The 26,988-nt window shown below is 51.1% G+C and overlaps 2 protein-coding genes across 2 annotated transcripts in view; one reads left to right on the top strand and one right to left on the bottom strand.

Moving 5' to 3' along the window:
* Nucleotides 1-26,988, top strand: part of SND1 (staphylococcal nuclease and tudor domain containing 1) — a 423,778-nt gene that overhangs the window by 349,767 nt on the left and 47,023 nt on the right. The gene's annotated exons all lie outside the window — the stretch shown is intronic.
* LRRC4 (leucine rich repeat containing 4) lies at nt 13,067-16,435 on the bottom strand. Its single transcript, XM_047848729.1, has 2 exons — nt 15,680-16,435; nt 13,067-15,501 (listed from the first exon to the last, which is right to left on the bottom strand). Exon 2 carries the CDS (start codon nt 15,399-15,401, stop codon nt 13,449-13,451), a length of 1,953 nt encoding a protein of 650 aa, XP_047704685.1. The 5' UTR covers nt 15,402-15,501; nt 15,680-16,435; the 3' UTR covers nt 13,067-13,448.

The following is a 26,988-nucleotide window of genomic DNA, read 5'->3' on the forward strand; positions in this document are numbered from 1 at the left end:
TGCCCACCGGCTCCCAAATATCACACCCCATCCTTCAGGAGCAGAAGAGTCTGCATCAGCAGTGAGAAGCAAGGCCAGACACCAGTTGAAATCCCAGACAGCTTCCTACCCTCCTTCCATATCTTGTCAGATATTTCAAGCTTTAAGGCCTCATTTGTGCTCTGCCTACTTGGCTGGCTGTTCTTGCACTTGAGCGGCTTGTTTGCCTGGACAGGTCCAAGCTGTCTGGGCCATCAGCAGCTGCACCTCCTCCCTCGCGCCTTCTGTCTGAGCCAACCTTGATTCACAGTAGTGCAGATGGCCCCAGCCTCATCCAGCGACGTCTGCCACTCCCATCCCTCTCCTGCCCCGCTTTCCCCTAGACGAAGGGGCTGGGCCACGCCTTGCCCGCAGGTCAACCTGGGGCTCAGCTGAAGACCACTCTTAGTTCGTGCTCTGGCATGTTAACCTAGGAAACATGACAACAACTTTACCTGAAGCACATAAGACAAGGGTGCGGCAGGGTCTGAGTTCACGTTGTGTAGAAAATACTTTTCAGCCTGCCTCAGAACTAATCTGTTTTTGCAAACATGCTTAGTTCCACCCACTCTGCTTCCTGAGTATTACCGGGAGCTGAGAGAGACGGAGGGGAGCGATGGTGCCAGATAGCACCTTTCCTTCTTTTCCTTCCCTTTCCTCCCTTAAATGTAGACTTGACAACCTCTTGGTGAGCCACCTCTCAGCTCTGCAGTCCAGTTCAAGGTGCTGAAAGGTGGTGCCCTGTGATACACCATTGTTATCAATCCGTTTCCTTCTCCTTGTCCCTCTCCAAGAGAAATGAAGTGACGGGGAACAAATGTGAGAGGGGTTGTAGGTGACCTTGTACCAGAAGAACGCTGTGCTGAAGTAGCCCTGGGGCCTCACTCTGCCTTTCCCCACGGTAGCTCACTGCTGAGCCTGTGGGCAAGGCACAGGGTGTTCCATCTAATAGGTTCTCTCTGAGAGAGACCCATACCCATACCCTCTAGCAACAGCCGGCAGCAGGGAGGGAGCACTACTCCACCTGTGTGGTTTGGGATGGGGCACACAAAGCAAATAAACCAGCTTATTTCCATCATGTGTAAACCTAAGGGACCCCAGCAGCTTTGGAATGCCATTGGTTTAGCAGTACTAATATCCACATGATTCATCCTGAGGCTTACTTAGCTGTTACATTATTTCAAGACTTTTTTTTTTCCTGTGGAGAAAACTGTCCCTATCCTAGGCTGCTTACACAGGAACATAAGCCCCCAAAGCCAACCGTTTTTATAGGGGAATATCAGACCTGAGATATATTATCCCCTGGGGTGTTTTCTTCAAGGTAAGGATGTTTTTAATCCTTAATAATGATAAAACATCTCTGCTGGCACCCAACAACCAATAACATACTGACTGAAGAAAACAGAGGCTACTTGAAGAGGTATCTGCTTTTATCTCCATAGTTCCAGGCCGGGCATTTAGTGAGTGCTCTCTGTCCTAGCGAACATTGGGGCCATGTGGGTGAAATGGAATCAAGGGGCCTTATTCCACTCCAAATGTCATGGCTACCTACAACCTAGGGATGGAATCGGTTCTCTTCTGCCCCACTTGTCAGGTAAGGAAGAAAAGATCCTTTGGCATAGTCACTTACCCAGGAACCTTTTTGTTTCTCTGATGCCACATGATAGGTATCACCAAGCTGGTCAATTTCATGTTCTTCATGGCTTCCCTGTAGCATTATATGTTGCTCTAGCTTTCTGCTACCGTTGCTGCTTAACCTCCTAACCACAGGAAATCTACTCTTTTGGATCTCTTGTTGTCTACTATGACCGCATCTTAGTGACAGGCCTGCTTTTGTTTTTGATCCACAAATTCTAGTCAGTTAACACTGCTGGACTGAGAATGACTCATGGGCACTCTCATGAGTCAGGTTCTCAAGTCCAGGTTCTTGAGTTGGGTCCCAAGGACCCAAATTGACAGTATTTGAAAGTAACCATCAGATTTGTAGCCAGAAACCTATGGCAGATGCACCGCCACCCCATCCCCAATTATATGAACGAGGACGGCCCTGGAGTTGCCCAACTCCAGTCAGGGAGACAGCAGAGCTCCAGAGGGGGGTGCTGCCTTTCCTTCCTGCTGGGTCCCTCGTAACATAAGAGCAAGTTCAGAGGCTCGGAGATTGGGATAGGAAGCTTCTGCCCCCATCTTCTGCCCTCTGTACTCACTGTGGCACTGCCTGCCTATAAACCTGCCACAGCTCCCAGACCTGCTTATGCTGCCTCTGTCACCTGGGTGTCCGCTCGATGCCAGGATGCCCTGGACCTGAGAGGGTGCGTAAGGATGACTGCTAAGTGCTCAGGAAGATTTTTCCTGTTGTCTCAGTACAGGGCTACCTCTCAGCCTCCACGTGTAGCATTTACTAAAGTTTTAGACCTGAGAGATGGCTTCATTCTCCCAGGGGACAAATGGGGAAAAGACTCCCCAGCGGACATTTCCGGGGTCTTAATCCCAGATGGAAAAACCCACCGCCACACTCTTGGTGTCTCCTACTCTACGCAGCACACCTGATTGTTTCCACCTCAGGCCATTTCACGGCAGCAGCACTACTCATGGGCAAAATCCTCACCCCCGTGGCATTCTGTAAACTGGAGCAGTAAGGCCTCAACTTCCAGAATGGAAAGGAGATGGAATGACCTCGTGGGGGTGACAGGTACATTACAGCCAGCATTTATTTGGGTTGTTGATTTCCACATACCAAATGGTTCTGGTTGCTACTGAACTCCCTTGCCTCTGTGTGATGGTCGGGTTCCGTATCAACCGTGGCATTCGTGCGGGGACGGGGGAGAGAAAGCTTTGCTTTTGCTGGCACCTGAAGATGGTTCTCCAGGCAGCACGGAGTTGCCAGTGGGGAACTGCTGAAGTAGCACTCCGGAGAATCACCAGGGAGACCCCTCTATCTCCTGCCAAGCCAAACAAACCCTGCCCGTGCAACACTCTGAATCACACCTCTCCGCAGCTTCGTTCCTCCTTCCCCAGCTCAGCACACTGCGCCGCCTTACGGGAAAGTCCTGGGTGTCAGCAAGAGAGGCACATGAGGAGAAATGAACCGATGCAGGAAGGGGGAGTGCCGCTCAGTCATCTTTTAAGTAGAAAGGAAAAGGTCATCAGAGCCGTACGGGGCCTGGGTTGGATTATCGTTGACTCTGCCTTGCCGCAGCAAAGGGGCCAGCACCGGGCACTGCCAGCCCCATCCAGCTGCTGACAGCCCAAGCACAAAGAAACGCATGCTCTGTGTACACAAATGGGTCTGCGTGTCAGCGTGAGCCCATTTTTAGCCCTTGCCCGGGAAGGGCGGCCCGTGACATAGTAATTTAATTAAATTTGCCTCCCTCCATGGCCCACATATTTGAAGAGGTTTGGGGGGAAATGAATCTGGCTGAGGAACATTACCCTGCCGCTCTGGCACTGCCCCAGAGCCCAGCCGCAGGACCATAAAGGGTCTCGCCATCCTGAATACGGCCCAGGGCATCTGTCTGCACCGCAGGCTCTCTGGCCGGGCTGCCTGCTGGCACATCTGGCAAGGCAGCCTCTGGAAGCACTCCGGCTCCATCACAAGGAAGCCACCGGGGGCAAAACAAGGGGACTCCCCACCCCCTACTCAAGACCGCCGGCAGCAGCCTCAGCAAAAACTAGGGCCGCAGTATTATTAGCTTTCCCCACTGATTCAGTGTCTGAGAAGGGAGAGGGCAGAACGGGAGGGCACCACAGCCTCGGTAATGGCTGTCACCCCGATTTCCACGTCAGCCCACATCCTTGTACTTCTGCCCTGGAAATGATCCATATTTAGGGGCCAGAATTGATTCCAGTGAACTTCTCACCATGTTTCACATCTCAAATGCTCGTCAGTTTTTGTCCAAGGTGTCTGAGCTCAACCCACCCCCACAGTCCACACCCCAAGACCTCCCCCTGCTTTCCAACCAGCCAGGGCTTGTCTTGCATTGAGTCCGTCACTCCTCAGGAGGCACCAAAGCTTTCACTTTCACTTTTCCCTTTTGTCCAGAGTTCCCGCCCTTCTCCTCTTATCACTAACCTCTAACCTCTTACTCAGCCTTTCATATCCTAGGTCAGCAGTCCCGTGCCTGCTGGAAAAGAGCTTTCTTTCTCCTTCTCTTTCTCGCTCTCTACCAAGAGCACATCCTCCTGGCTGGCTAGGAGAGATTATCCTGCGTAATGATAGCAGCACCTCCGAGAGAAAGGGAATTTCTCTGGCACAGTTTGTCTCAACACCAGCAGAACACAGGCTGTTGCTTAGGAGTGGGAATCATTAGAGTCAGGCCATTATTGGAGGGGACCAGTCTCTAGGGGAGCTAGCAGAAATTACCACTCCTTAATAGACAAAAACTCATTTGCTTGAAGCCCCCGCCCTCCTCTTTATTTCTCTGCATTCTCCACCTCCCTTCTCTTCCCAGCTTTGAAGTCAAAAAAGAGAGGTAACGCTATCCCATCCAAGATGGCAAATTTCTGCTAAATTAACTTGGTTAAAAGATCCTTGGTTGAAAGCGGCTATTCTTTTAGAATGTTTCTACTGGGACTTGGCTTAAAACCATCACGAAGGAGACAGATTCTAATTAAATGTATGCGATAAAATTATAGCCAGGACCACTCCATTTCCCAACAGAGGATTTGTTGATATGGGGGAAGAGGAGACATTTAGTAGCCTCTTAGACTCTGTTTGAGGGAAGGCTCCGAGTCAACCTGGGCCGTCTAAGCTTTCCCCGCAAGGGTCCCCTCGCTTACACAGTACTGGGGAAGGCAAGCGACGTGGAAGCAGGACTCCGCTTGTCAGTGGTCATCTTGACCTTGAACAGACCTCTAACATGACTTAGCTTCTGTATGCCTTCCCTGCACAGGGATACGAGTTCTTTACCTCACAGCTCTTTGCCCTTGTGAGGGAAGGGGGAATGGCATAAGCAACAAATGTTCCTTTTAATGTATTACCCGTTTGGGCTGCCATCAGAACTCACATGCCTTGGAACATCTGTGGTTGAAGAGAAAGGAAAAGGTGCCTGATTCCTCAGCGCTAGCTGTTTGAATGAAGTCATGAGTGGTCACCGTCTCAGAGCATTAAGCACAGATAAGGTGCTGGTGTGAAAGGCCTTCCCCTTCTCTCCCTGGAAGCAAACTGTAAGGGATCGTACCAAACTGCAAACTCCAGGGGCACTAATCACTTTGTGGTTTCTGTAAATGGCACCCGCCGGATTTGTCAGTCACCGTGGCACTGTTGGTGTTCAGCAGTGCTGGGTTGAGAACCCAGACACCAGAGATCTGGTCTCTGCATCACCAGCTATGTGACACCTAGGAAAGTCCCCTGGACTTCATTTTCCTCATAAGTGAAATAAGGGGGTTCAATTAGATTCTCTGAGTTAACTTGGAAATTCCCTTCACCGTTTCCACATCTCTGAATTTTGAAGCTATAAACCATCACTCTGTCCTCAGTGTCTTGCCACCCCAAGGTTGGCCAGCCTTGATGACACCCCCAAGATGTGAAGGTGCCCTCAACGGACATGATACCACTGGTCAGAAGAGATGTGGACTTACAACAGGAATGTGGCATAGGGACTAAGGAAAGGGAAAGCTACCCTGCAGGCACAGCAGGCTGAAACAAGAAGAGTATGGAATAGGCCAGTTCCTTATTCTTCTTGTTTTCAGGCTTCTCTGTAGCTTCAGAGCCTTCTTCTGACACACATGCATACGATACACCCAGTAGGTGCACTCACTTCCCTCATCAGAGTAACAAAATGAAATGCAAACATGCTTCGAGATATCTCAGCCTTGTCATGTGTCTTCAAGCCCCCACCTCATTTCTAATTAAAAAATTAGAATTCCCTGATTCCTTTAGCAGTCTCTTCCTTGGCCCTCCCTCCTTTCTTATTCCAGACTCTCCCACTCCATCCCCTTAAAGAGATGAATTGGAAGAATATGCTGTCATGTCAGAAGGAAGCCATTGTCAAGTCTCACAGCAGAGCTAATAGGATAAAGTATTATCCGACTTCCCTTAAGTCCAGAAATTAAGTCTTCTTGCAATGGTAATAGATTATAACTTGTAACCACTGCAGCTGGTAGGCTGCAGGAACAGGCTGTGTGTATCTGAGGCCTCAGCTCCATTTCTGGGCCTGTGCTGGGCCTTTTGTGAGGGACACACTGAGCATTCCTGCAAACACTGCTGCCCTATCCGTGCAAGGAACTGCCTGTGCGGAGAGCTGTCTGTAACTCATTCAGTTCACCTACAGGGCGGAATCTGAGTGGGAGAAGCTGCCTGAATGGTCTTAATGAACCTGGATGAGTAGATAGAAGGGAAGGAGCCAGACCCTTGAAGACTCTAGGAAGAAGTAGCCGGAGGCCAAGAAACCAAACTTTGCATAGGGAACAGTTAGTGTGTGAAAGCTCTTCTCAGTCATCCGTGCTGACTCATTGAGCAGGTCGAGTGATTTAATCTAGTGACTACATCAGCACCAGTGCAGACATGGGGAAACCAGAGGTGAGACCTTAAAGGAACTTTCAGAGACTATAGATGAAGGAGTTGCCTTGGAAGAGGAAACGCATGAGGCCTGTCGGAAGAAAGAGCCATCAATCTTCTAGAGTGGAACGATCTTGCAAAAATGGCCTAGGTCCTATCATGGCAGATGACTGTACTCAGATGGGGATTATAGAGGGAAACACCCTGATATAAGAGTTATTGGGGCACCTGGGTGGCTCAGATGCTTGAGTGTCTGACTCCAGCTCAGGTCATGATCTCACAGTTTGTGAGTTCAAGCCCTGTGTCAGGCTCTGTGCTGACAGCTCAGAGCCTGGAGCCTGGTTCGGATTCTGTGTCTCATTCCCTCTCTGCCCTTCCCCCACTCACACTCTGTCTCTCTCTCTCTCAAAAATAAATAAACATTAAAAAAATGTTACTGGAGGGTGCTACTTATTAGTGGGGTTATAAGGAGGTGAGTGAGTATTAAAGAAACTAGTGGACCAAGGACTGTTCCTTTGGCATTTGGTAATAAAATCTCTAGTAATTGTTCTAGTATTGTTCCTAGGTGCACAGAATGAATGACCATGAAAGGCTGACTACTACTCTCCTCCATCTAGTCCCCACACCTGGCAATAGAGCAGCCTTTCCTCTCCATGCTTCCCTACTGGAGGGTCAGAAATCTTGATGGGGTAAGTTAGGGAAGACACCATCGTCTCAAATGCTAACACTGTTTGACAGGAGAGCTTCTCCCAGAGATGGCCCCCATAGGCCTCACAGCCTAATCTCTCTGACTCACTGCCAGGGTCCATGTCCTCATTTTTATGGAAAAACACAATTTATGTAATACCCTCCCTCTGGAGTAATACTCTTTTCGTGGATCCGCAGTGACTTGCACCCACTTCTCTCTCCCTGTCTTTGCCCTCATAGAAATGAGGAACCAGGTTCAGTGCAGACCCCTGAGTGAGCCGGTCAGGGTCCAGATTAGGTTATGGTCCTAAGAACTGGGCTGTTTCCCCCTGGCAGTTGGCCAGCCTGCAGGATAGAGAACAGGACTGTTGTGGGTGGTTTGGCCCAAGTACCGACAGCAGAGCTGGCATGTACCGGAGCACAAAACCTGTGATCGTCCGAAAATCGAATTCTAGCCACTCATTAGGAAATCGGAATGCTTTCTCTCTTAGACTTCTCTTGGAAAGTTGATCTCCCTGCTTTTCTTCTCCTCTGTCCCATGCCATGAATATCGGACTGGTCCTCCCCCATCCAGGGTCCAGCCAGCCTCTTGCTTGCTAGGACAGCGGAATCTCCCTGGCTTTCCTCCTTAACTGCATTGCACACCCTTAGCCTGTCTATCTGCCATATAGCTCCATTCTGCTCTCACTTGCTCAAATTCTGGTCTTCTTTTCTGCCCTTTAATTCTGCTTTGAAGCCCCAGCAGCTCCTCTCTGTCCTGCCTTCTCCCTCCAGGTGCCTCAGCCCTCCCCTGCCCTACCCTTGGCAAGGCACCCTGACAGAAAAACAGGGATAGGTGGAAAAGCCTCCAGGAAGCTTATCCTCTTAGGAAAGGAACAAGGTTTCTTAGGTAAAGGATTCCTGGCCCAGCCCTCAGCTTGTGCATCACCACCAACAGCAGCACCTTTCCTTTCTTCTGGCTTAGCGCAAGGAAAGGTAATCTCTTCCGGGACGGAAACGGCACCTTGGGCCAGCTGGAGAGCTGGATTAGGGAACAGAGCACAAGGCACTGGTTTCCTGGAGGGAAAAGTACAACCCCTCTTTCCCTCTGGGCCTGGCCTTGGTTACATGGTACTGTCCCCCTGTCCCCAACTTCTGAGTAAGCATCGTTCCTCTCTGGAATAGCTCAATAATGTTCTCTCTGGGCACAGATGAGGTTCTAGAATCGAGGTGGTAGTGACTGGGGGCTGGTCAGTTGGTCCTTATGTTTGTCATCAGATAACTACCAACAATACAGCGTTACTACGTGATGCCAGTCACCACTCTTAAGTATGACTTTATACATATAATTTCAGTTTTCACAACCTGTGAAGCCGTGAGATCGTAGATACTAATATGTCCATTTCACATATGAATAAACTGAGTATTTACCCAAAGTCACACAGGTAGTAAGCAATGGAGCTGAGATTCAACCCAGGAAGACCAGATCCAAAGTCTATGCTTGTAAGCACTACGCTATATTGCTGCTTTATAGATATGTACATTTCACTGATGTGGTTCCTGAAGCATTTGTCGCTGCTTCAAGAAGCAATTTGCTTCATTTGAAATTTAACGCAAAGATGAAAACAACCTTAATTCACCGCCCAAACCCTTCTCACCCCTTCAGGGGTAAAGGGTGTTTTCTGAATGCATGAAGACCAGGAGAGGTGCTTTTGAGCCAAAAACTGCCTTGCGGTTTAGCTGAGGCAGGATTTAGAAATGGCGTGAACAGTGCCCGCATTAGCCGATGGCATGTAGTGCTGAGCGCCAGCAGAGGAGATAAAATCAGACATATGTTTGGATATAAATGTTCTCTCTTCTTCTTCTCTAATTTTAATCCCCTGCCGCTTTGTTGCAGTAAAATGTTAGGGCCTTAATTGTGGGCTCTTGCCCCCTGAGGTAGTAGTCTGGGCTGTGTAAGGCCCCCCTTAGCCCTGTCCTAGTCTCTGTCCATCTCCACAGAAGGAAGCCAGAACTCTCCACTGTCAATGGCCATGGACTCTGGACCTCTTCCCCACCAATAACAGGAATTGTTTTGCCAGGGACTCTTTACTACATTGTTCTACCCAGCACCCAGCAAGTTCTTGGCCTCAATACATGTTAAACAGCCCTGATAAAGCCAGTGTCTCTAGACCTTAGAAACTGTCCTGTCTACTCTCCCTTCTTTGATAATAAGATGCAGCGGAACACCGAAGAGCATTAAAAGGCCTGGAGCAGATTATGGGAGTGGCAGCCACAGCATGGCGCTTAACAGAGCTGGGGCTGGGGTAGGTACAGTGGAGGAGAGACGTTAAGGACCCCACCCCCCCACCCCCCCACCCCCGACAGTCTCATTGTTGAGCCAAATAAGCAGAAACCATTCCACTGTGGAGAACTTGCTCTGGTAGGTGCTTTAAGACCTCTGTCAATCCTCAACTCTGCAGAGCTTCCAAGGCTGAGGATGGGAGAAGGCCAAGCTACCTTCCCTTTGTGAACACCCTGCCTGGTCTAACGTCACCCTTTCTCCAGCAGCCGTCTGCCACTGAACCTCCGAATCGGAAGCTGTTTTGTACAGTCCTGAGGATCTAACCCCTTAGTGAGCACACGTGGCCCTTTGGCCAGCTGTGGGGCCCCCTGTGGTCAGAATTCTGGTCAGACCTTGGGGGGCAGTACAGCCAGTTCTGAAGGAGATTGAGCACCCCAAAAAGGAGAAGAGAACACAGCGATATGTGGAGGAAGGTCCCATTTTTACTGCACCGTGGCAGGGAAAGAAATAGGTTCTTGATAGCCCAGAAGAGCCTGAGTGAAGAAGGCACATTTGACTTGGGAGTCCAGAGATCTTGGTTTCAGTCCCACCTCTTCCACTGACTAGCAGTGTGACCTTGGAGATATCTTTCAGTTTCTCTGGGGCTGTTTCCTTGACCATAAAATGTAAAAAGATTAGACTAAATGATCTTTCATGGCCCTTAGAAAATTCTTTAACTCCATATAATCAGCAGCAGTCTTTCCCTCTAATGTGTTGCTACAAACTACTCCCCTGAAGAGCTACCAACCCATGTCCCATAGCTTGGCCGTCAGGCCTGAGGATGAGTCACCAACACAGCATGAAAGCCTGCACTTTCGGTGCTCATGGGACTCCTCTCTGAAAAGCTGTCCCAGGTGCCTGCTACGAAGGAGGCAATACCCACCATTACGGCAATGGAGGTTTGCTGCTATAAAAGCTGAAACGGTGCCCAGCTCAAAGAGTGGGCCCAGAGCAGAAAGGAACTACCCTTGCAGCCCTAAGGACACTTAAACCCAAGAACCAGAGCTCAGTCTCCCCCACCTCCTTTCCGGTTTCTTCTGGAAAGCGCTTCTCCCTCAGATCCCAAGATGGCAACACACTCAGCCCCCGGGACAATGTTTGTTCTTAGGACTCTTCCCCGGGAATGTTTTAGGACCATTTCTGTACCCCTCCCCTCAGAGCTCTGGTTCAGCCACAGACCCTTCATCATTCCAAAGCGACTGTACAATCCCTAACTATCCAAATAGCTGCCAAAAAAGGTTAGGAAACCTGGCCCCACATCCTCTGTTTCTGAAGCAGCCGCTTTGTCCACAGTTGCCTCTGAATGTGTACCCAGGAAGCTGTTCTGAACAGCCCGAGTTGTCTTGTGGTGCTGGGAAAGGGATAATTTCTTGCTTTTTCAGCTGGTCCTGGCCAAGTCCCACCCTTTACTCTGCTGCAGTTTTAGCGTGTTATCGGGGGTAGCTACGGCGGTAAAAGGAGAGCCAGAGGGAACATGTATTTGGAGCCTGGAAATGTGAGTGACAGTTTCTAAAGGTATGCCATGCATGCACGCATGCTACCACAAACACCGAGACCCAGAAAGGACACATATCCACCCAGGGGATTAAGAATTGGCCCTTTTCTTAGCCAACTGCTGCAAAGTGCTGCCTGCCTCTCTCCCCGTTCAGTGCCAGGGAGATCACACCCACTCAGTCCCGATTCCCTGCATTAGTATAAAAATGCTGAGGAGACGCAGGGTCCCGGTTCATGCAGCCTCCCTGGACGTCAGTACTCGGTAAGCATCAGGAGACAGACACCCACCACCACCGAGACATGTTTGACTATTCAGCACCCAGAGAACAGAAGGAACACTGCCTGTGGGAAGTTTAAGCCAAACAGCATTATTGCAGACCTCTTAAATCCAGGTCCCCCAGGGTCTCTGGGTAGATAGAGCTGGTGCTGCCTGACCAGCAGCTTCTGCTGAGGTGGCATTTAACTTCTGGCCTGGTCCCAGGAGCTGAGGCTGACCCATTTCCCCTGCTTTTCCAGGGCATCAGGAATTTGGTTCTACCCCCAACAAAGCCAGGGACTAACACACTTAGCTTTTGGAAGGTGCACTAGAATTGGGGTGCTTTTTATTTAAGCTAAGGAAAGACTGTTAACAGCTTTAGCGTTTTCCCATACTTGAAAGAAATTTAACATTGTCTTCCCCTCCCACCTTACGTCTCCCCTCCCTTTGCCTTTTTTTCTTTAAATAGAAATGACTTGGTTAATGCTTATAAGGATCTATAGGACCTTATTCAATTTAACCCTTTGGGGACATTGGATTAAAAATTGAACAATATTTATTAAAATACAAAAATACACTTTTCTCACATTACAATCAGTGTTCTTTTGTTGGCATTCCCCCCCACCCACCCATCCCACCCCTTTCAAATCTGAACCCTTTATTTCTTTTTAAAGCTAAAATAATAAATGAAAGAAGTTACAGCATTAAATGGACCAGAATAACAGAGATCTCTGCCTTCCCCGCCCACGCCCACCCTTTCTCCTCCACCTCCTCCTGAGGTCGGCCTGGGAGAGGGAAGCCTTCCCCCCACTGTGCCACGTTCCACAGGACTCCTTGCAGAACTGACTTCTTGTGTGCATGTATATCACTTTTGTTTTAACTGTGGATTCACATCTTTTTTGTGAACCATCCTGTTTAGTAAAGGCTTCATTGTACTTGAAATGAGCCTGTGCCCTTTTTCTCTCTCCACTCATGTTCTGCCCCCACCCCATCACCACAACCAGTTGACATCAGCTGTAATAATCCCTAATGAATCAGCATTTAGAATAGTCACCAAATCACAAGCATGAGAAAAGCTTCCACTCCCCCAAGCTCCCCAATCCCAGCCTCTCCTCCTTCTCCACCTTAAAACAAACAAAACCTTTATAAAAAATCATAAAATGCCATCATTGTCTACAATCATTTGTCAGATACCAGGAACAACAGGTGGACATGGCACCATGCTAATTTATGGCCTCCTGTGAATACATTCTCTCTGCTTCTGCTCTCCCTTCCCACCCCCCCTCTGTGGCCGCACCCCCTTGGGGGGGGCCTCCTCCCCCTCAAGGGAAACCCTGAATAGACACATGCCCTGCAGAGAGTGGGTTAAACCCATCTGCAGGAATCTGGTGCAATGTGAAAGCATTTGACTGAGAGCTACGCCAGCCCCCTTCCTTCTCTGCTCCTTCCCGAGGCGCGCTGTCAGGCAGGGCACGCGCGTGTCCCGGTGCACAAACCAAGGAGCCTTGTGCACATGGACAGACGGAAAGACCGAGCCCCTTTAAGGAGTCATTTAAATTTTGGTGGTTTTCCTGTTTAGAATACATTTACAGATCTATCTTCCCCTTGGCCTCTGAAGAAAAAAAAAATTATTGCCTCTCGACACTTCAGCACAGTACAAATTCTCGGTGCTTTTTTTGTATTTCTTTTTAAAATAAATTTGCAAAGACAGCTCTCAGCTTAAGAAAGGTGTCTATAGAAATGGGTATTCCTGTATGCTGTGAAGCATCTTCTAAAAAATGACAGTCTACCCCCACCCCCACCCCACCCCTCAGCAGCCCACACCCTACCTCTTTAGGGATATTTGTTGTTGTTTTAGTTTATCTTAGCAGTTTCAGCCTTGTATCAGAAATCCCTTCTGGCATCATAGCAAGTTGACTTGTGGCTTCTACCCCACAACGTTCCCAAGAACCCCACTCCCCCCTTTAAATAGAACTTACAAGTTAGAAAATAGTTTTGTTTTGAATTTTTGTTTTTAAATTTTAATATAATCTGTTTCTTTTACCAGCCCGTAGATTTAATATAGAAGCATATACAAGAAAAAGTCTCTCCCCACTCTGTACAAAAGTTGCTGTCTTGTGTGTGTGTGTGTGTGTGTGTGTGTGTGTGTGTGTGTGCATTCTATTGCATTTTGTAAGTTTTTGGGGGGAGGGGAGTCATATTTGAGTTTCCTGTACCTTGTCCTTGGTATGGGTCTGAATTATATAAGGTTCAGAGATTGTGGTGACTGCGGGGTGCAGAGAGTTCCCCAGGCTGTTTTCTGTCCAGTGGGCCCCATGTGCTGGTTTGTAGGTGTTGTAGTTAATATGGTCATGAATTGTGGGCAGCACTACTGCCCCCTCACCTGATACACCGGACGGAGCTGCTGTTGCTGCCGCAGACGCCGCCGCTGGGATGTCTTCGTCCACCTGGATGATCTCAACTGTCCGGGCGGCTGTGACTGTACTCCTCTGCTGGTGCCTCTTACGAAGTTTGTAGAAGACAATCAACATGGCGGCAGCTAGCAGAGTCACTGCCACAAAGCAGCCAATGATGATCTTGGTGGTCTTCATGACTTCATCCAGGCTGGTCTGCATCTTATCATTGGTGTCTGTCGCGGGTACCTGCTTGGGCACACGGGTGGTCTGAATGAGCACCGTGGTGGAGGTGGTATATGCCGGCTGATAACCAGTGGACGTCGTAGGAACAGGCTTGTACTTGCGCGTCGTATCCTCAGGTGAGATCTCAGTGGTCTCCACTGTGACTGTGGTGAAGAAGCTGTAGTTGGAGGTGTTGAGCTCGGCCGTGCTCACGTTGAGGTAGGCCGAGGCGTTGGAGTTGCCTGCCACGTTGGTCACCATGCAAGTGTATACCCCGGTGTCTGAGAGCAGCACGTGGGAAAAGTTCAAGGTGCCGTCGTTGAGGACAGAGATCCTCGGGTGGCGGGAGGCGTGGCTGAGCACTGTCCCATTGGGCAGCAGCCACTTCACGGAGGACATTGGGGGAGTCCGACACTTAAGTTCCGCCATCCGACCCTCGGAGATGTTGAGATCCCGAGGGGCATCCATGATGAAGGGGGCAGAGCACTGGAAGGAGGCCTGGTCTACCTCCACCAGGTAGCGGCCACGCATGTGCAGGGGAGCATGACAGCGGCCGCAGCAGGTAGAATTGGTGGGTATGTACTCCCGAAGCCACCAGGCTAGCCACAGAATGTCACAATCGCAGTTCCAGGGATTGTGGTGTAGGTGCAACTCCACAAGGTACCTCAGTGGGGTGAAGAGGTCATGGGGCAAAGAAGAGAGGTTATTGTGGGCCAGGTTGAGTTCCACAAGTGAGGCCAGCCCATCAAAAGCGTTCCGCTCAATCAGGCTGACCTGTGAGTTCATGACCCAAAGCTTCTTGAGGGAGCTGAGGCCGTGGAAGGAGCCAGGCCTGATCTCAGGGAAGTGGTTCCCTGACATCTCCAGCTCCTCCAGCCCCACCAGGGGGGTCAGATTGGGCATATCTTTAATGTTGCACATGCCCAGGTTCAGGTACTTGAGGTTGAACAGTCCCTCAAAAGCGCCCTCAGAGATGTACTCCAGCTTCTTGAGCTCCCCCAAGTCCAAGCGCATGAGGGAGGGCACCCGGTTGAAGGCATAAGAGGGGATGCTTTCTATGGGGTTGTTGCGAAGCCAGAGCTCCCGCAGCTTGGACAGGTACTCAAAGGCCCCACTGGGGATGACTGTCAGCCAGTTGTCAAACAGCTCCAGGGTGTTGAGGCTGGCCAGGCCGTTGAAGGCCCCCACCTCGATCTGCCGGATGGAGTTCCTGCCCAGCTGCAGGACCTCCAGGTGGTGGAGGTGGCGAAAGGTGTCGGCCTGGATCATCTGGATATTGTTTTCCATGAGGTTGAGGTACCGGGTGTTGGAGGGAATACCCTGAGGGACCTCGGAGAGGCCCCGACGGGTGCACACCACCTTGCTGAACTGGTTACTGCACGAGCAAACGGATGGGCAGTTCTGGGGCCCGGCGGAGGCGGCAGCGGCGATGGCTGCACACAGAATCCACACTTGCGCCGTGAGGTAGACGACGGGGAGCAGGACGGCATTCCAGGTGTGGTGCACAGTTACCTGCCACAAGAGCTTCATGGTGTGGCACGTTCATAATTCACCATCGCCTGGGATTTTGGCTCGGAAAGGAGAACCAGCCCTACCCCGGCTTAAATGAGCTAGGAGCTCCTCTTTCCATCTGGAGAAGGAGGTGGGGAGGGGGCGATTAGAGAGACGGAGCGGACCGGCGGAATAAAAGCATGCCCAACTAAAGCGTGGCCCCTGTCTCCAGCCCCCCTCAAGGCAAGCCCTCGGAAAGCCGAGACTTTCTCTCCCCCGCGGCAACCATCCCCACCCAGTGAGTCGCTGTCACCTACCTCGGAAGGAAGGAATTGGCGTGGTGTCCTTAAGCGTTCTCCACGGGAGCCGGCCACGTCGTTGCCATTCTTACTTCTTAGTTTTAATTAACAAAACGGGGGAAGGGGGGGAGTGGAGGGGGCGGGGAGGGCGGAGGGGAGGGGAGGGGAGGGGAGGGGTGGGGGAGACAAAATGGCTTCTAGTAAATCCGGAGCAGGCTACGGCGAAGCAGCGGAGTTGAGGCGCGCCGGGGAGAGCCGAGGCCCGGCGGGCTATGCAGGTGCATGCCCCCCCCTGAGCGCGAGGAGCGGCGCCACCAGCGCTTCCCTGCTTTGTCCTTGGACCCTGGCACCGGCTCGCACCAGCCACGGGGGAAGCCGCTTCATCGCCGGAGCGTGCCTCCGGCGCCCCCAGCCCGCTCCCGCGGCTGCCACCCGGCGGGGGTGAGGGGGCGCCCCGAAGCCTCCCAGGCCGCGCTCGCTCGCTGCTGCGCTGCCCCCTCTCCTTGTGGCGGCGGTTCCGGCCGGAGGCAGCTGATGCAGTCGTTCGCCCGCGGGGCTGCGAGAGTTAAGAGGAGGTGTTCGTGGCTCCTTCGCCCTCCCCAGACACACACCCCCTTCTTTGCTCGCCTCTTCTCTCAAGGGTTAAAAAGACCAAAACTGGGCTTAGTTTCCCAGCCCGCCGTCTGCCGGCGCGAGGAGCAGCAGTCCGTCCAGCTCCCTGAGGGTCAGCGGCGTGGAGGCAGCGCCGGGACCAGGTCCGCCGGCCGGAGAAGCGCGCGGCGGCCGGGTCGCGCCCGCACCGCAGGCCCCTTCAGGGAGTCCGGGGGCGGGCGCGGGTCCGGCGGCGGCGGCGGCGGCCGCAGCCCCCGGTGGCGCGCAACCGCCCGCCGCCGCCCGCCGCAGCCGGGCCCCCGGCGCGCCGCCGGCTCTGGCTTTGTGCGGAGGGAGCGAGTTCCGGGCTTTGGCTCGCGGCGCCTTCAGTGGCTGCGCCGCCCGCGGACTGCTGCAGCGGCCCGAGCGCCGGCGGTGGCGTGAGCAGCGGGGGTCGCGGCTGCGGGGAACGCTCCGGAGCTCGAGAACATGGTCCGCGCTGGCTAGCGGCGGCGGCGGCGGCAGCAGCAGCAGCAGCAGCAGCGGGGCCCCTGCGCTCGGCGCCCACCGTCTCCTCCTCGCGCCGGGCTCGCGGTGTTGCAGGCAGCAGCCACGCAGACTGCTCTCTCATCCTTTTGTCCTTCAGTCAGAACGTGAATGTACTGCTGACGCATACTGTTCTGGGGAGAAGATTAGCGTGATGCAGTGCTCTTATGTATTAACACCGCTCCCCCTCCGCTGCCTGCCCTCGAGGGGTTAACGCCGGCGCCTTGCAGCGCCGCGCCGCGCAGCCCCGAGCTCCGCGCCTCCGTCCGACTCCCTCCCTCCCTTCCTTCCTTCCTTCCTCCCTTCCTTCCTTCCTTCCTCCTTCCTCTCTCTCCCCCACCCCCCACCCCCCTCCCCGGCGCTTCCTCCCCGCCCCCTTTTAGGCGAGGGGAGCGGAGCGGGCGAACGAGCCGGAGTGAGCGTCAAGTGAGGGGCCGCGCGCAAGTCGCAGGCGTTCGCAGCTATTTTGGTCCAGCCGAGGGAGCCGCCGGGTGGCCGCTGATAGGCTGGAGCGGCGGGGCTGCTGCGGGAGAGACCGCGGTCCGTGCCCCGCCCCGCCCCCGGGCGTCGGGCCCCCTCCGGCTCCGGACGCGGTGGGCTCCGGGGCCGGGAAGCGGGTGGCGCGGCGGGGTTGCTGCAGTTGGCCGGCCTCCCGCCCGGTCCGCGTCATCCTCACCCCCGCCGACTGCTGACGGGGCGCCTGGCCGCGCGCGGCCCGGGCAGCATACGCGGAGTTCGGCGATGCACGGTGGGGACGCGGGGGCGGCTGGGGCCTCTTGGAGCCAGAAGACCGAGAGCCTGGGCTCCGCGGGCCGCCCCGCGCTGCCGCACAGATGCACATTCGTCCTGCGCCGCCCCCCCCCCCCCGCCCTCGCAAATTTTCTCACCCTTCCTCGGTTTTAACTTTTAAATGGTAGTTTTCTTAATGAGGGCTGCAGGGAGGGCAAATGGTGGAAGGAAAGGCCAAGTGGGGGGACCCCGGGGAATGACGACCCGGGACAGCACAGCAGCCGGCAGGCAAGATTGAGGTGAACTACCAGAAACCAGGGGAGAACCCGTTCATTCACGAGCGGCGGCCACCGCTTCTCACTCTTGGCAGCCCAGTGTCGCCCTTTCTCTTCCCCAAGCCTTGAGAAAGGTGGGTCTTAAACCTTCCGCCCGAGGGCTTCACTAGCTGTTCTGTGTTGCTGGGTCTCAGTGAGAACTGCGTAGCAACCTGCTTCGCCTTGTGGGGAAGAGACCCTGGGGCATCTGACAGCCCAGTGTAGGAGAACAGGACTAGGTCAGCCTTTTCCCACCCCCGAAAAAGACTGCCCTTTTCTCTGCTTTGTGGGGGTGGAGCCATCTGTGGCTAAGCCCTGGGAAGCCCGTAGAATATGGCATTGGCTCAGTATTGCTTCTTTTCAGGCGCTGCCTCCAGACTCTTCTCCGTGTGCCCCCACCCCTCCACCTGGGCAAGCTTGCTTGTTAAACCCCTATCACCTGCTTGTGGGCTAATCCTGAAGAATGAGGAGGTCCTGGATTTCTCAGCTCTGAGTTCATCCACGCTCATATCTCGGGATTGCCCACTACCCAGTAACCTGGGCAAGGAGTTCTTGAATTCCTGGAAACAGTTCTGTTGTAGGAAAGCTGGATTCCCCATTGTTTACCAAGACCTTTTGATCATGCATTTGCAGTCAAATAACAACTTTAGTCGTTCATATGCTGCCTTAAAATTACGTAGTAAGTGGCGGAGCCAAGATGTGAACCCTGGGAGAGGGCAGATGTGTAGGAACTTGAGCATGGAAGTGATTCCCCAGTTTGCTCCCAGTGGATGAGAATTCAGGTTTCACTCATGTACTTCAAAAGTCATTTACTAGGATGCTTATCTACTACTGCTCTACCATACTAAGCATAGATGCTTGGATGGACAGCTGTAGACATAAAGATGTCTGTCTGGATCTGTCCTCGTTCAGTCTTTGTTTATCAAGTGAAGTAATTGCCAGAGTTGTCTCCATTTTACAGATGGAGGTACTGAGCACAGGCGGACAAATAACACGTTCAAGGTGGTACGTCCACAAAGCAACAGAGCCAACATTTCAGTCTGGTCTCCTTACCCTGAGCCCAGTGTTTTCATCGCTAACGGAAATGTCCATTGTGTCTGCACTGCAGAGAGTAAATGGCAGAAGCAAAGTTGGGGGGAAGACTGTATTAAAAAGTTCAGTCAAGGCTATATGAGAGAAATAGAACGAAGGGTGGGAGAGGAGGGGCTGAGAAAATACATTCTTTAACTTGTTTACTCACAATAATTAATCAAGAGAAAGAATGAGAGAAATGGAGGTAGATCAACCCTGATACCAGGCTTTATCTGGGCTCTTGAGTGGCTCCTTTTGCTCTCTTTACTAAAGCTTCATCTGTACGTCATCAGCTTCAAACAGGGCCTCCCCCCTTAGAGATCCAGGGAATGTAAACCTATCCTGATAGGGATCTGAGGAGGAGAATCAGAAGCTTACTGGTGGGAGGGTCCTCTCCTGGCCACAGCTGGCATTGAGCCGGTAGCACGCCGGAGGACACCCTGGCCACAGTCTGATAGCACCCTGGAGCACATGGCCGCCCCTACCTCCTCAGGCGAAAGAGGGGTCTGCCCAGACTGGTTTCCTGCCAGTGTAGGCAAACTCAGACCCCATCTGTTCACTCCAGGCACTGCAAACGGAAGGTTATGCCCCCATACTGTGTAGGTGGATGGAAGGGTGGGCTACCTCGGATCAAACCAGTACTGAGTAGTGAGGTGGTCTCCCAGGAAATATTTGCGAGTGATGGATGAACACGAACACGCCAGGCTTGGTGTTGGAGTTCTAGACGGGGCTGCTTTGCCCTCTGTAGGCCCGCTGAGCTGAGCGAGCACCGTAGAAGCTACAGACTAGACTGAGGAGGCTGTGGGGCCATGGCAGCACACGGCCCTCCTGAACTGTGAGTGGCGCTGAAACCTCTAATCCTGTGACCTGCATATCATTTAGCCGTCGCCTGTTGCTCTTCGTGGCCCTGGTTCCGACAGCTTCCTTGATTTGGAATGGTGCAACCAGGAAACGAAGAGAAGAAGAGTGCTTAAACTGTGAGAGGAAGAGAAGGAAGAAACACTGAGTCGAGAATGTTTCCACTTGTGGTTTCAGAGAGAGACTGGTGTCGTGAAGTGATGAGGCAAGGCCCTAGTCAGCAACGTGGTACCTGCCCTGAGATTGGGAGACCTGAGTTCTGGTTTTTCTGCCACTGACTAGACAATGTGACAGATCTTAAAACAGCTCTAAACAGTTTAAGAAAATAGACTAGAATGTTCCTTCCAGCTCTTTCCGGTTCTCATAGTCCCTGATTCCCACCTCTTCTCAGATACATAGCTCTGTGGAGAAAGTTGATCCATTGGGATAGTAGCCAAGTCTTGGAAATGAGCCACAAAGTTGAAGAGAACGCTTCCTTTAGTTTAACTTAGAGATCTACATTGCCAGAGCAGAGTAGATCGCGCTTTGTCTTCCCAGCTACTGAAAAGGCTCATAGATCACAGAATATTAAAGATACCTTGGAGATCAGCTGGACTCAACCTCCCACTAATATCATTAATCAAGTTCAGAGAAGCTTAGTGACTTACGTAAAGCCACACGACTAGTACCAGAGTCTGTCATTTCTGAGCTCCTTCCCTCAATCAGGACGACAGTGTTTTGGCATTTAAGCCTGGGGCTTGAAGATTTTTCCGAACACCTGTCTTCTGTCGTCTTATGTGCAGGTGGTATCCTTAGACCTTGTTGGACTGGGACAAAGATAGGTCTTCACTAGAGCCAGTCTGCCATTCTGAGTGACTTTGGAATCCTAATAAGAAATGAAAGAAATGGTCATTCAGGGGACTGACTCTAAGAGGACCCTGGACTACCTCACTCAGCCAGGATAATTGGGCTCCTGGTAAATCCCAGAGCAGACTACTCCCCACCCTGACATGGATCCCTGAGGCATTATCTTGAACAGCCACTAGATGTCCATAATGCCTCATAGGGTTTGCCAGGAGTGAGCAGTCTTCGGCAGGGTACTACTTTGGCCCCCGATAGGCTTTTGGGCCCCTTAAGGTAGGTCCCTCAGTGGTAGAAAGATCACATATGCTCTGAAACCCTGGTTCCTGTTTTCAATACTGTTGGGCTGCCAACCCTACTTAAGCACTTTTTCCATGTTTATACTTTTTATTCTTCCATGTGAGTGAGGAACCGAGCAAGAGCAGACAGGAGGAGAAGGTATTTGGGAAACAAGAAGAAAGGAAAAGAAAAAAATAGCATGAAAATCATCCTCCACAAAGGGAAGGAAAGACATCAGTTGATTGGTGAATCAGCAATAACAAAATAGTGTAAGAAACAGTCTGTATGGAAATAGTCACCTCCTCCTACCCAAGGCAATGAACACATGTTGTCTACCCGCGCCCTCCTGCGTTTGCATCTCTCACTCCCACCCGTGTATGCAAATACCCCTTCAGGGTCAGTAGGTCATGAAATTTCTGTTTAGTGGATAAAGTCACCATTGTGATAGTAATAATAAATAATAATAATAATGTTTTTCTCGACTGCTCCTTTAGCGAAGCTGTGGGTATGCTATTACTACCCATAGTTGTGACGGAAATGGATTTTATTCCTTGAGCCCAGTGATTCAAGGTGACACAGTTGATCTAGAATTACCTACTCTTCCAGGTGCCCTCAGAATCCACTGTTCTTTTCCCCCAAGAACTCTGTTCCTTAAGGAAATAAGAAGGAAGTGCACAGAAAAGCACTTTCTCTACAGGTCCCATCCAGAGCAATTTGCAAAAACCTGAGCAAAGAACAAGATGCTTAATGAGAAGGGCAGAAGAAACTATAAAATAGTAGGGACTTTCCCTCTCCAGAGGCTAGTTTACCGGGGCTTACGATTTCTTTGTGGGCTGCCAGGCCTGAGTGAAGGGAGAAACCTCCCAACGCCCCCCCCCCCACACACCCCCCATGGCCTCCTCTTTTAGAGAAGGTGGTTTGGTGCCTATTTTAGCCACAGTCTCCTGTGTGTTCAAACAGACCAGAAGCCTTAGAAATGTTCACCTCTGCAGGTACACTGGCCCATGATAGGCTCTTGTGTTCTGTCCTTCTGTTTAATTCCCTTTGGATAGCGGTAAGCGTAATGATGTCAGCAGCATCTCCTTAGGAGTTCGTAGGTACTTGGCACTGTTCTCACACATTTAATCCTCACACGTAAGGTGTGGTGGGTGCCATTGTGTTCTCTATTTTGCCGATGAATTTAAGAAGCTTTCTTAGGATCACAGAACTAGTAAGTGACTGTAGCAGTTTCTTGAGGCTGTCATAACAAATTACCACACATTCGGTGGCTTAACATCAGAAATTTATTCTCTCGCAGTTCTAGAGGCTAAAATTGCAAAATCTGGCAAGGCCATGATCCCTCCAAGGGCCCTAGGGGAGAATCTGTTCCTTGCCTCTTCCAGCTTCTGGTGACTGTCGCATTCCTTGACTTGTGGCCGCATCACTTCAATCTCTGCCTGTGTGGTCATGTTGACTCCTCTTCCCTCGGTCTCCTCTTTGTGACTTACAAGGACACTTGTTGGATTTACAGCCGATCTAGGTAATCCAGGGTGATCTCATCACAGGATCCTTAACTTAATCATATCTGCAAAGACCCTTTTTCCGAATAGGGTGATACTCGCAAGTCCGGGGGTTAGGATGTGGATATCTCTTTCTGAGGCTCATCCAGCTTACTATAGTGACAGAGCCAGGTTTCAATCTCAGATCTGTCTAGTGCCCAAATTTTAAATCACTGCCATGTGCCACTTGAGAGGAAGAGAAAGGTAGGGGTGCCTGAGTGGCTCAGTGGCTTAAGCGTCTGACTCTTGATTTCAGTTCAGGTCATGATCTCACAGTTTGAGAGATTGAACCCTACATCAGGCTCGGTGCTGATGGTGAGGGGCCTGCTTGGGATCCCGCTCTCTCCCTCCCCTGCTTGCGTGCGGGCTCTCTCTTTCTCTCTGTCTCAAAATAAATGAACATTTTTTTAAAAAGAGGAAGAGAAAGGGAAGGGCACGTCTGACAACCAGCAGGTGACTCCTCCACATACCTGTGCTTGAGGGACAGAGGAGCAGACTATGATCTGTACAGCCACTGGGAAGGGAGGGAGTCCCCCCTCAGTCAGCTCAACAGTTAGGACATAACACATGAGCCAACTGGAGGGGGCAGGCTGACTAGACAAACCTGAGGAGTCTGCATCCTGTTACGTTCTTTTTGCTTCTCATGATTCCTTTTCTTGGTAGTTTGCTCACTCTTCCTTTACATGGCCTCTAGATTTTATCCCAAAGATCTTAGAACGAATTTAAGCATTTACCAGTAATGGTGGAAGTACCTTTTGACATTATTACAAAAATTTGTTTCACCTGTAATCTTGAGCTTCCTGCTCATTGGAGATTAAGAGACCGGATCGGAGTCCCGCAGATACAGACATGGGACTGGGAACTATATGCAGAATGGCCTTTCGAGTATTGCTGCCATAAATTTGATCCTTCATCAGGTCCATGCCTGCAGTTAACCTTTCCACAGACAAACGCGCCATGGGTGTATGCATTTATTCATATTTCGGTTGCGAGAAGCCCAAACGATTTTTTCTCCCAAACTGAATCCCACAAGGTAATCAGGGCATGGGGGGAGGCGGCGGATGTATGCGTGCTTGTGCGTGTGCTAGTGGGCATTGTAGTGATGGTCGTGAAAGTATTCTGGAGTGAGAGGCCTGGGTTCAAATCCTGTTCTGCCTCTTGCACACTGCGTATAGAAGTTACTTCTTTAAGGCTCAGATTCTTCATATGTAGAGTGGGATTCATAACTACATTTACTGTGTGGTATTATTGGACTAGAAGGAAGTAAGGGCAAACAGTCAATCTTAGCTCACTGTAACAGCAGCAGCTATTATTTTCCAACATGGAAACTAGTGTGGAAACAAAATATTGTATCCAAAGTCAGTTATTGAGACAATCCTTTTTTTTCTTCCCCGCCCTCCAGGACTCACCTGTTCTTGGTATCAGATCTTATTTAGACCTTGTAATTCTACAGGAAAGATAACAAGATGATTTTTGTTGTTTTTACCAGTTAATTTTTTCTTTTAACTTGGAGATAGTTTTTTGATTTACGGGTCAAAAATAGTTCTGGTGTACCCTCTACTTGGTTTCCCCCAATGTAAACATATGACCATAGAACATTCCTTCAGATCAAAGAAATGAGCCTATTAAAGGCATAGATTTTTCCCTCTTGCCTTCTCCAGTGTATTCTCCATAGGTGCCAAATTGATCTTTGCGACAGCCTATCAAATTGTTACCGATTTGCTGAAAATGCCCCGGGTCTTCCCTTCCTAATTCAAATAATAACCAAACTGCTTATCGTAGACCCCAGGCCCTACACCGTCATTGCCTTGCCTGCACCTCTACCCTCTTGTTTATCATCTTCCTCATTCCCTACACTTCAGCTGTACAGCTCTTCATTCTTCCCTTGGAATAGGCTAAGCTGGTTCTCTCCTTTAGGGTGTTTGCTCTCTCTCTCTCTCCTCTACCTGGAATGTTCTTCCCCTGTTCTTTAGGTGGTTAACTCCTTCCAGAGCACGTTTCTTCTGAGAGACTTTCCACGACTACCTTGTCTAACCTAGTCCTACCACTCACAGTCACGTTTCTGGTTTTATATTCTTATCTTGTTTGACCTGATCTGGAATCACCTTGTTTATGTGTTTGTTCGCTTGTTTATTACACATCCCCATGAAAGCAGAGGCCCTTCCCATCTTCTGCCTCCGTCATAGTAGTACATTATTTCAGAGGAAACAGGAATATTCTTTGGCCCATGTGAATAAGAGCTGAGAGTGAGAGTTTTCTTGGCAGTTGTGGTACGTGAGGACTGAGCCGAAGAGTGAGTATAGGTGCACAGATACACTTCACTGTGCTCAGGCACGCATATTCCTGTCACTTTCAAATTTGCTAAAGTGCATTTTCTCCAAAGGGAGTGGGGGCTGTTGAGCCTGAAATAGGGAACACCAGGACAGTAAGATCAAATGCTTTGAAAGTGGCTGTGCCAACGCTTTTTGCTAATTAAAGAATGTTAGGACAATCACCACTAGCAGCAGTAAAGGGCGCCCCATTACCTCGCTTTATGGAGAGCTGGGTAAATTTAAAGGCAGCTATAAATATCCCACTGAGTGCCTGAGCTAGAGCACAGTCGGGAGGCGTCCAGCTGGGCAATGAGAGGACCCAGCGCTTCTGTCCAGGGTCCTCATCTCTATTAGCTGTCAGTCCCCAAATTCTGCACGACTAAAGAACAAGCAATTCCATCAACAAACTCTTAATTTAAAACGCTCAGGGCGAAGACAAAGCAAACAGCTGTGTGGGGAGCCTGACTGGGAGCCTCAGCCACCTGGGTCCCTCTCCAGCTTTGTCACTGACTTCCTTTCCCTTTGGCCCTGGGGGAACATATTTCTTCCTGTCGTGACTCCATTTTCCTCAACTATGGGTGTGTCACAGAGGTTTTTTTTATGGTCCCGTGGCTTTGAGCTATCCTCCTGGGAATATTCTAGAGCCCCTGACGGAGCCGCTCACTGCTCCGTGAGGGGGAAAACTTAAAGTTTAGAAAGTGTGAACAAGAGAAGAATATACTTCTTGATGCTCACCCGACGGAATTTCTGACTGAATTTGAGAACGGAATTAGAGAATTGGAAAAGCTCAGGTTGGAACTTTTCCTATGTCCTAATCTGTTCAGTTTAGCTTAAAACCTGTTGTGTCCTTTTCAGCACTTTCTTGAGTCCCTTGTGTGGTCTCCAAGCCACTGTGATGATCCCCTCGGTTTGCAGAGCGGTGCCATTTTGCCACTGCCTCCTCTCTGCCGGCCCGCTCCATCTGTCGTTCGGTTTCTTTGTGGGTCAGCATCTGCAGCCGTCAAGCTGCCTCGCGCAACTTGTTCATTGTTTTCAGTTCCGTGCTGCCAGCTTCAGCTATGGCTAGAGTTTTCCCGGTTCTGGTTGGCGTGGCCTTACTGGTTCACCATCCAGTACTGGCCTAGTAACGTGGGTTCATTTGATCTCATCTAAGGAGCTTCAGAGATAGAATTGGAGGGACCCTAATGGCAATACAGGCTTTTGTCTCTCAGTTGCCGTTGTGACCGTCCTCACCCCACCAGATCCCTGAGCAGGACAGGCTCTTTACCCGCAGAAGTGGAGGGGAGTGCAGACTGGGAGCACCAGGAGACCAGCCGGGAGCTCACACCCCTGGCTTCCCCGTGAGTCATCAAACGACTAATGGGGGGTTGGCTGACACCCAGGTTCCTGGACGCTGCATCCCTCTCTCATTCTGATGCAAGCCTCTCCAGGAGTTAGGTCTCCCCAGCCCCCAGCCTGTTCTTGGTCCATGTTTTTAAATGGCGTCCTATGTGCCGTGTCTCCAGTGGGAGTCACCTTTATGTCTAGAGGAATTGGGGGTAGATGAACATGAAGTATGGATCCTAGCACCCTCCACTCCTCTCACAAATTTAGAGTTAGAATTCCTCGGTTGGTTGGTCAGTTGGCCCTCTCACATTCACATTCTCTCTCTTACACTTGTTGTCTCTCTCTGTTCTGGATTTGGCCCGAACTGATAGGTAGATTTGTCTGTTTATACACAGAAGCAACATGACTCCCTTGAAACTTAAGCTTCGTGATGCCAGAATATCACCCCCTGGCCACGAATCCCCACCTTTCAGGTTTTGCCTCGCCACCAGCCAGGAGTGCCAGGCAGTGTGCTCTCAGGAACCTGTCGCGTCGATCTACTTTAAACTACTTCTCTGAAGGACACGAGACTGAAATAGCGCTGCTTCTGATGAGGGCAACTTTGGTGGGGCTGCCAGCTTAGGATCTGGAAGCCTCCTGTCGTGATATGTGGACACTGGCACCTTGCTAGGAGGAGCCCTCATTCTGTGTCACTTTCTTGGTGACTAGGGCCAGTCTGTGTGGCGGTCCGGCGAGGCTGCCGGATCTGTATTCGGCGCACAAGCCACGGGGGGAGAAGAGTCTGTTAGGAGCCCTGCCGGCCAGTAACTCTGAAAGGATTCTTTGTGTAAGTGAGTCGTCTCTGGGCTGGAGAAGGGCTGCCTGCCCCACCCCACCTCCCACTGGCCTCTCTGGCCTAGCAACTTGGTGGTGCTTTGGAGCTG

Source organism: Prionailurus viverrinus, chromosome A2, assembly GCF_022837055.1.
Source record: "Prionailurus viverrinus isolate Anna chromosome A2, UM_Priviv_1.0, whole genome shotgun sequence".
Taxonomy (NCBI): domain Eukaryota; kingdom Metazoa; phylum Chordata; class Mammalia; order Carnivora; family Felidae; genus Prionailurus; species Prionailurus viverrinus.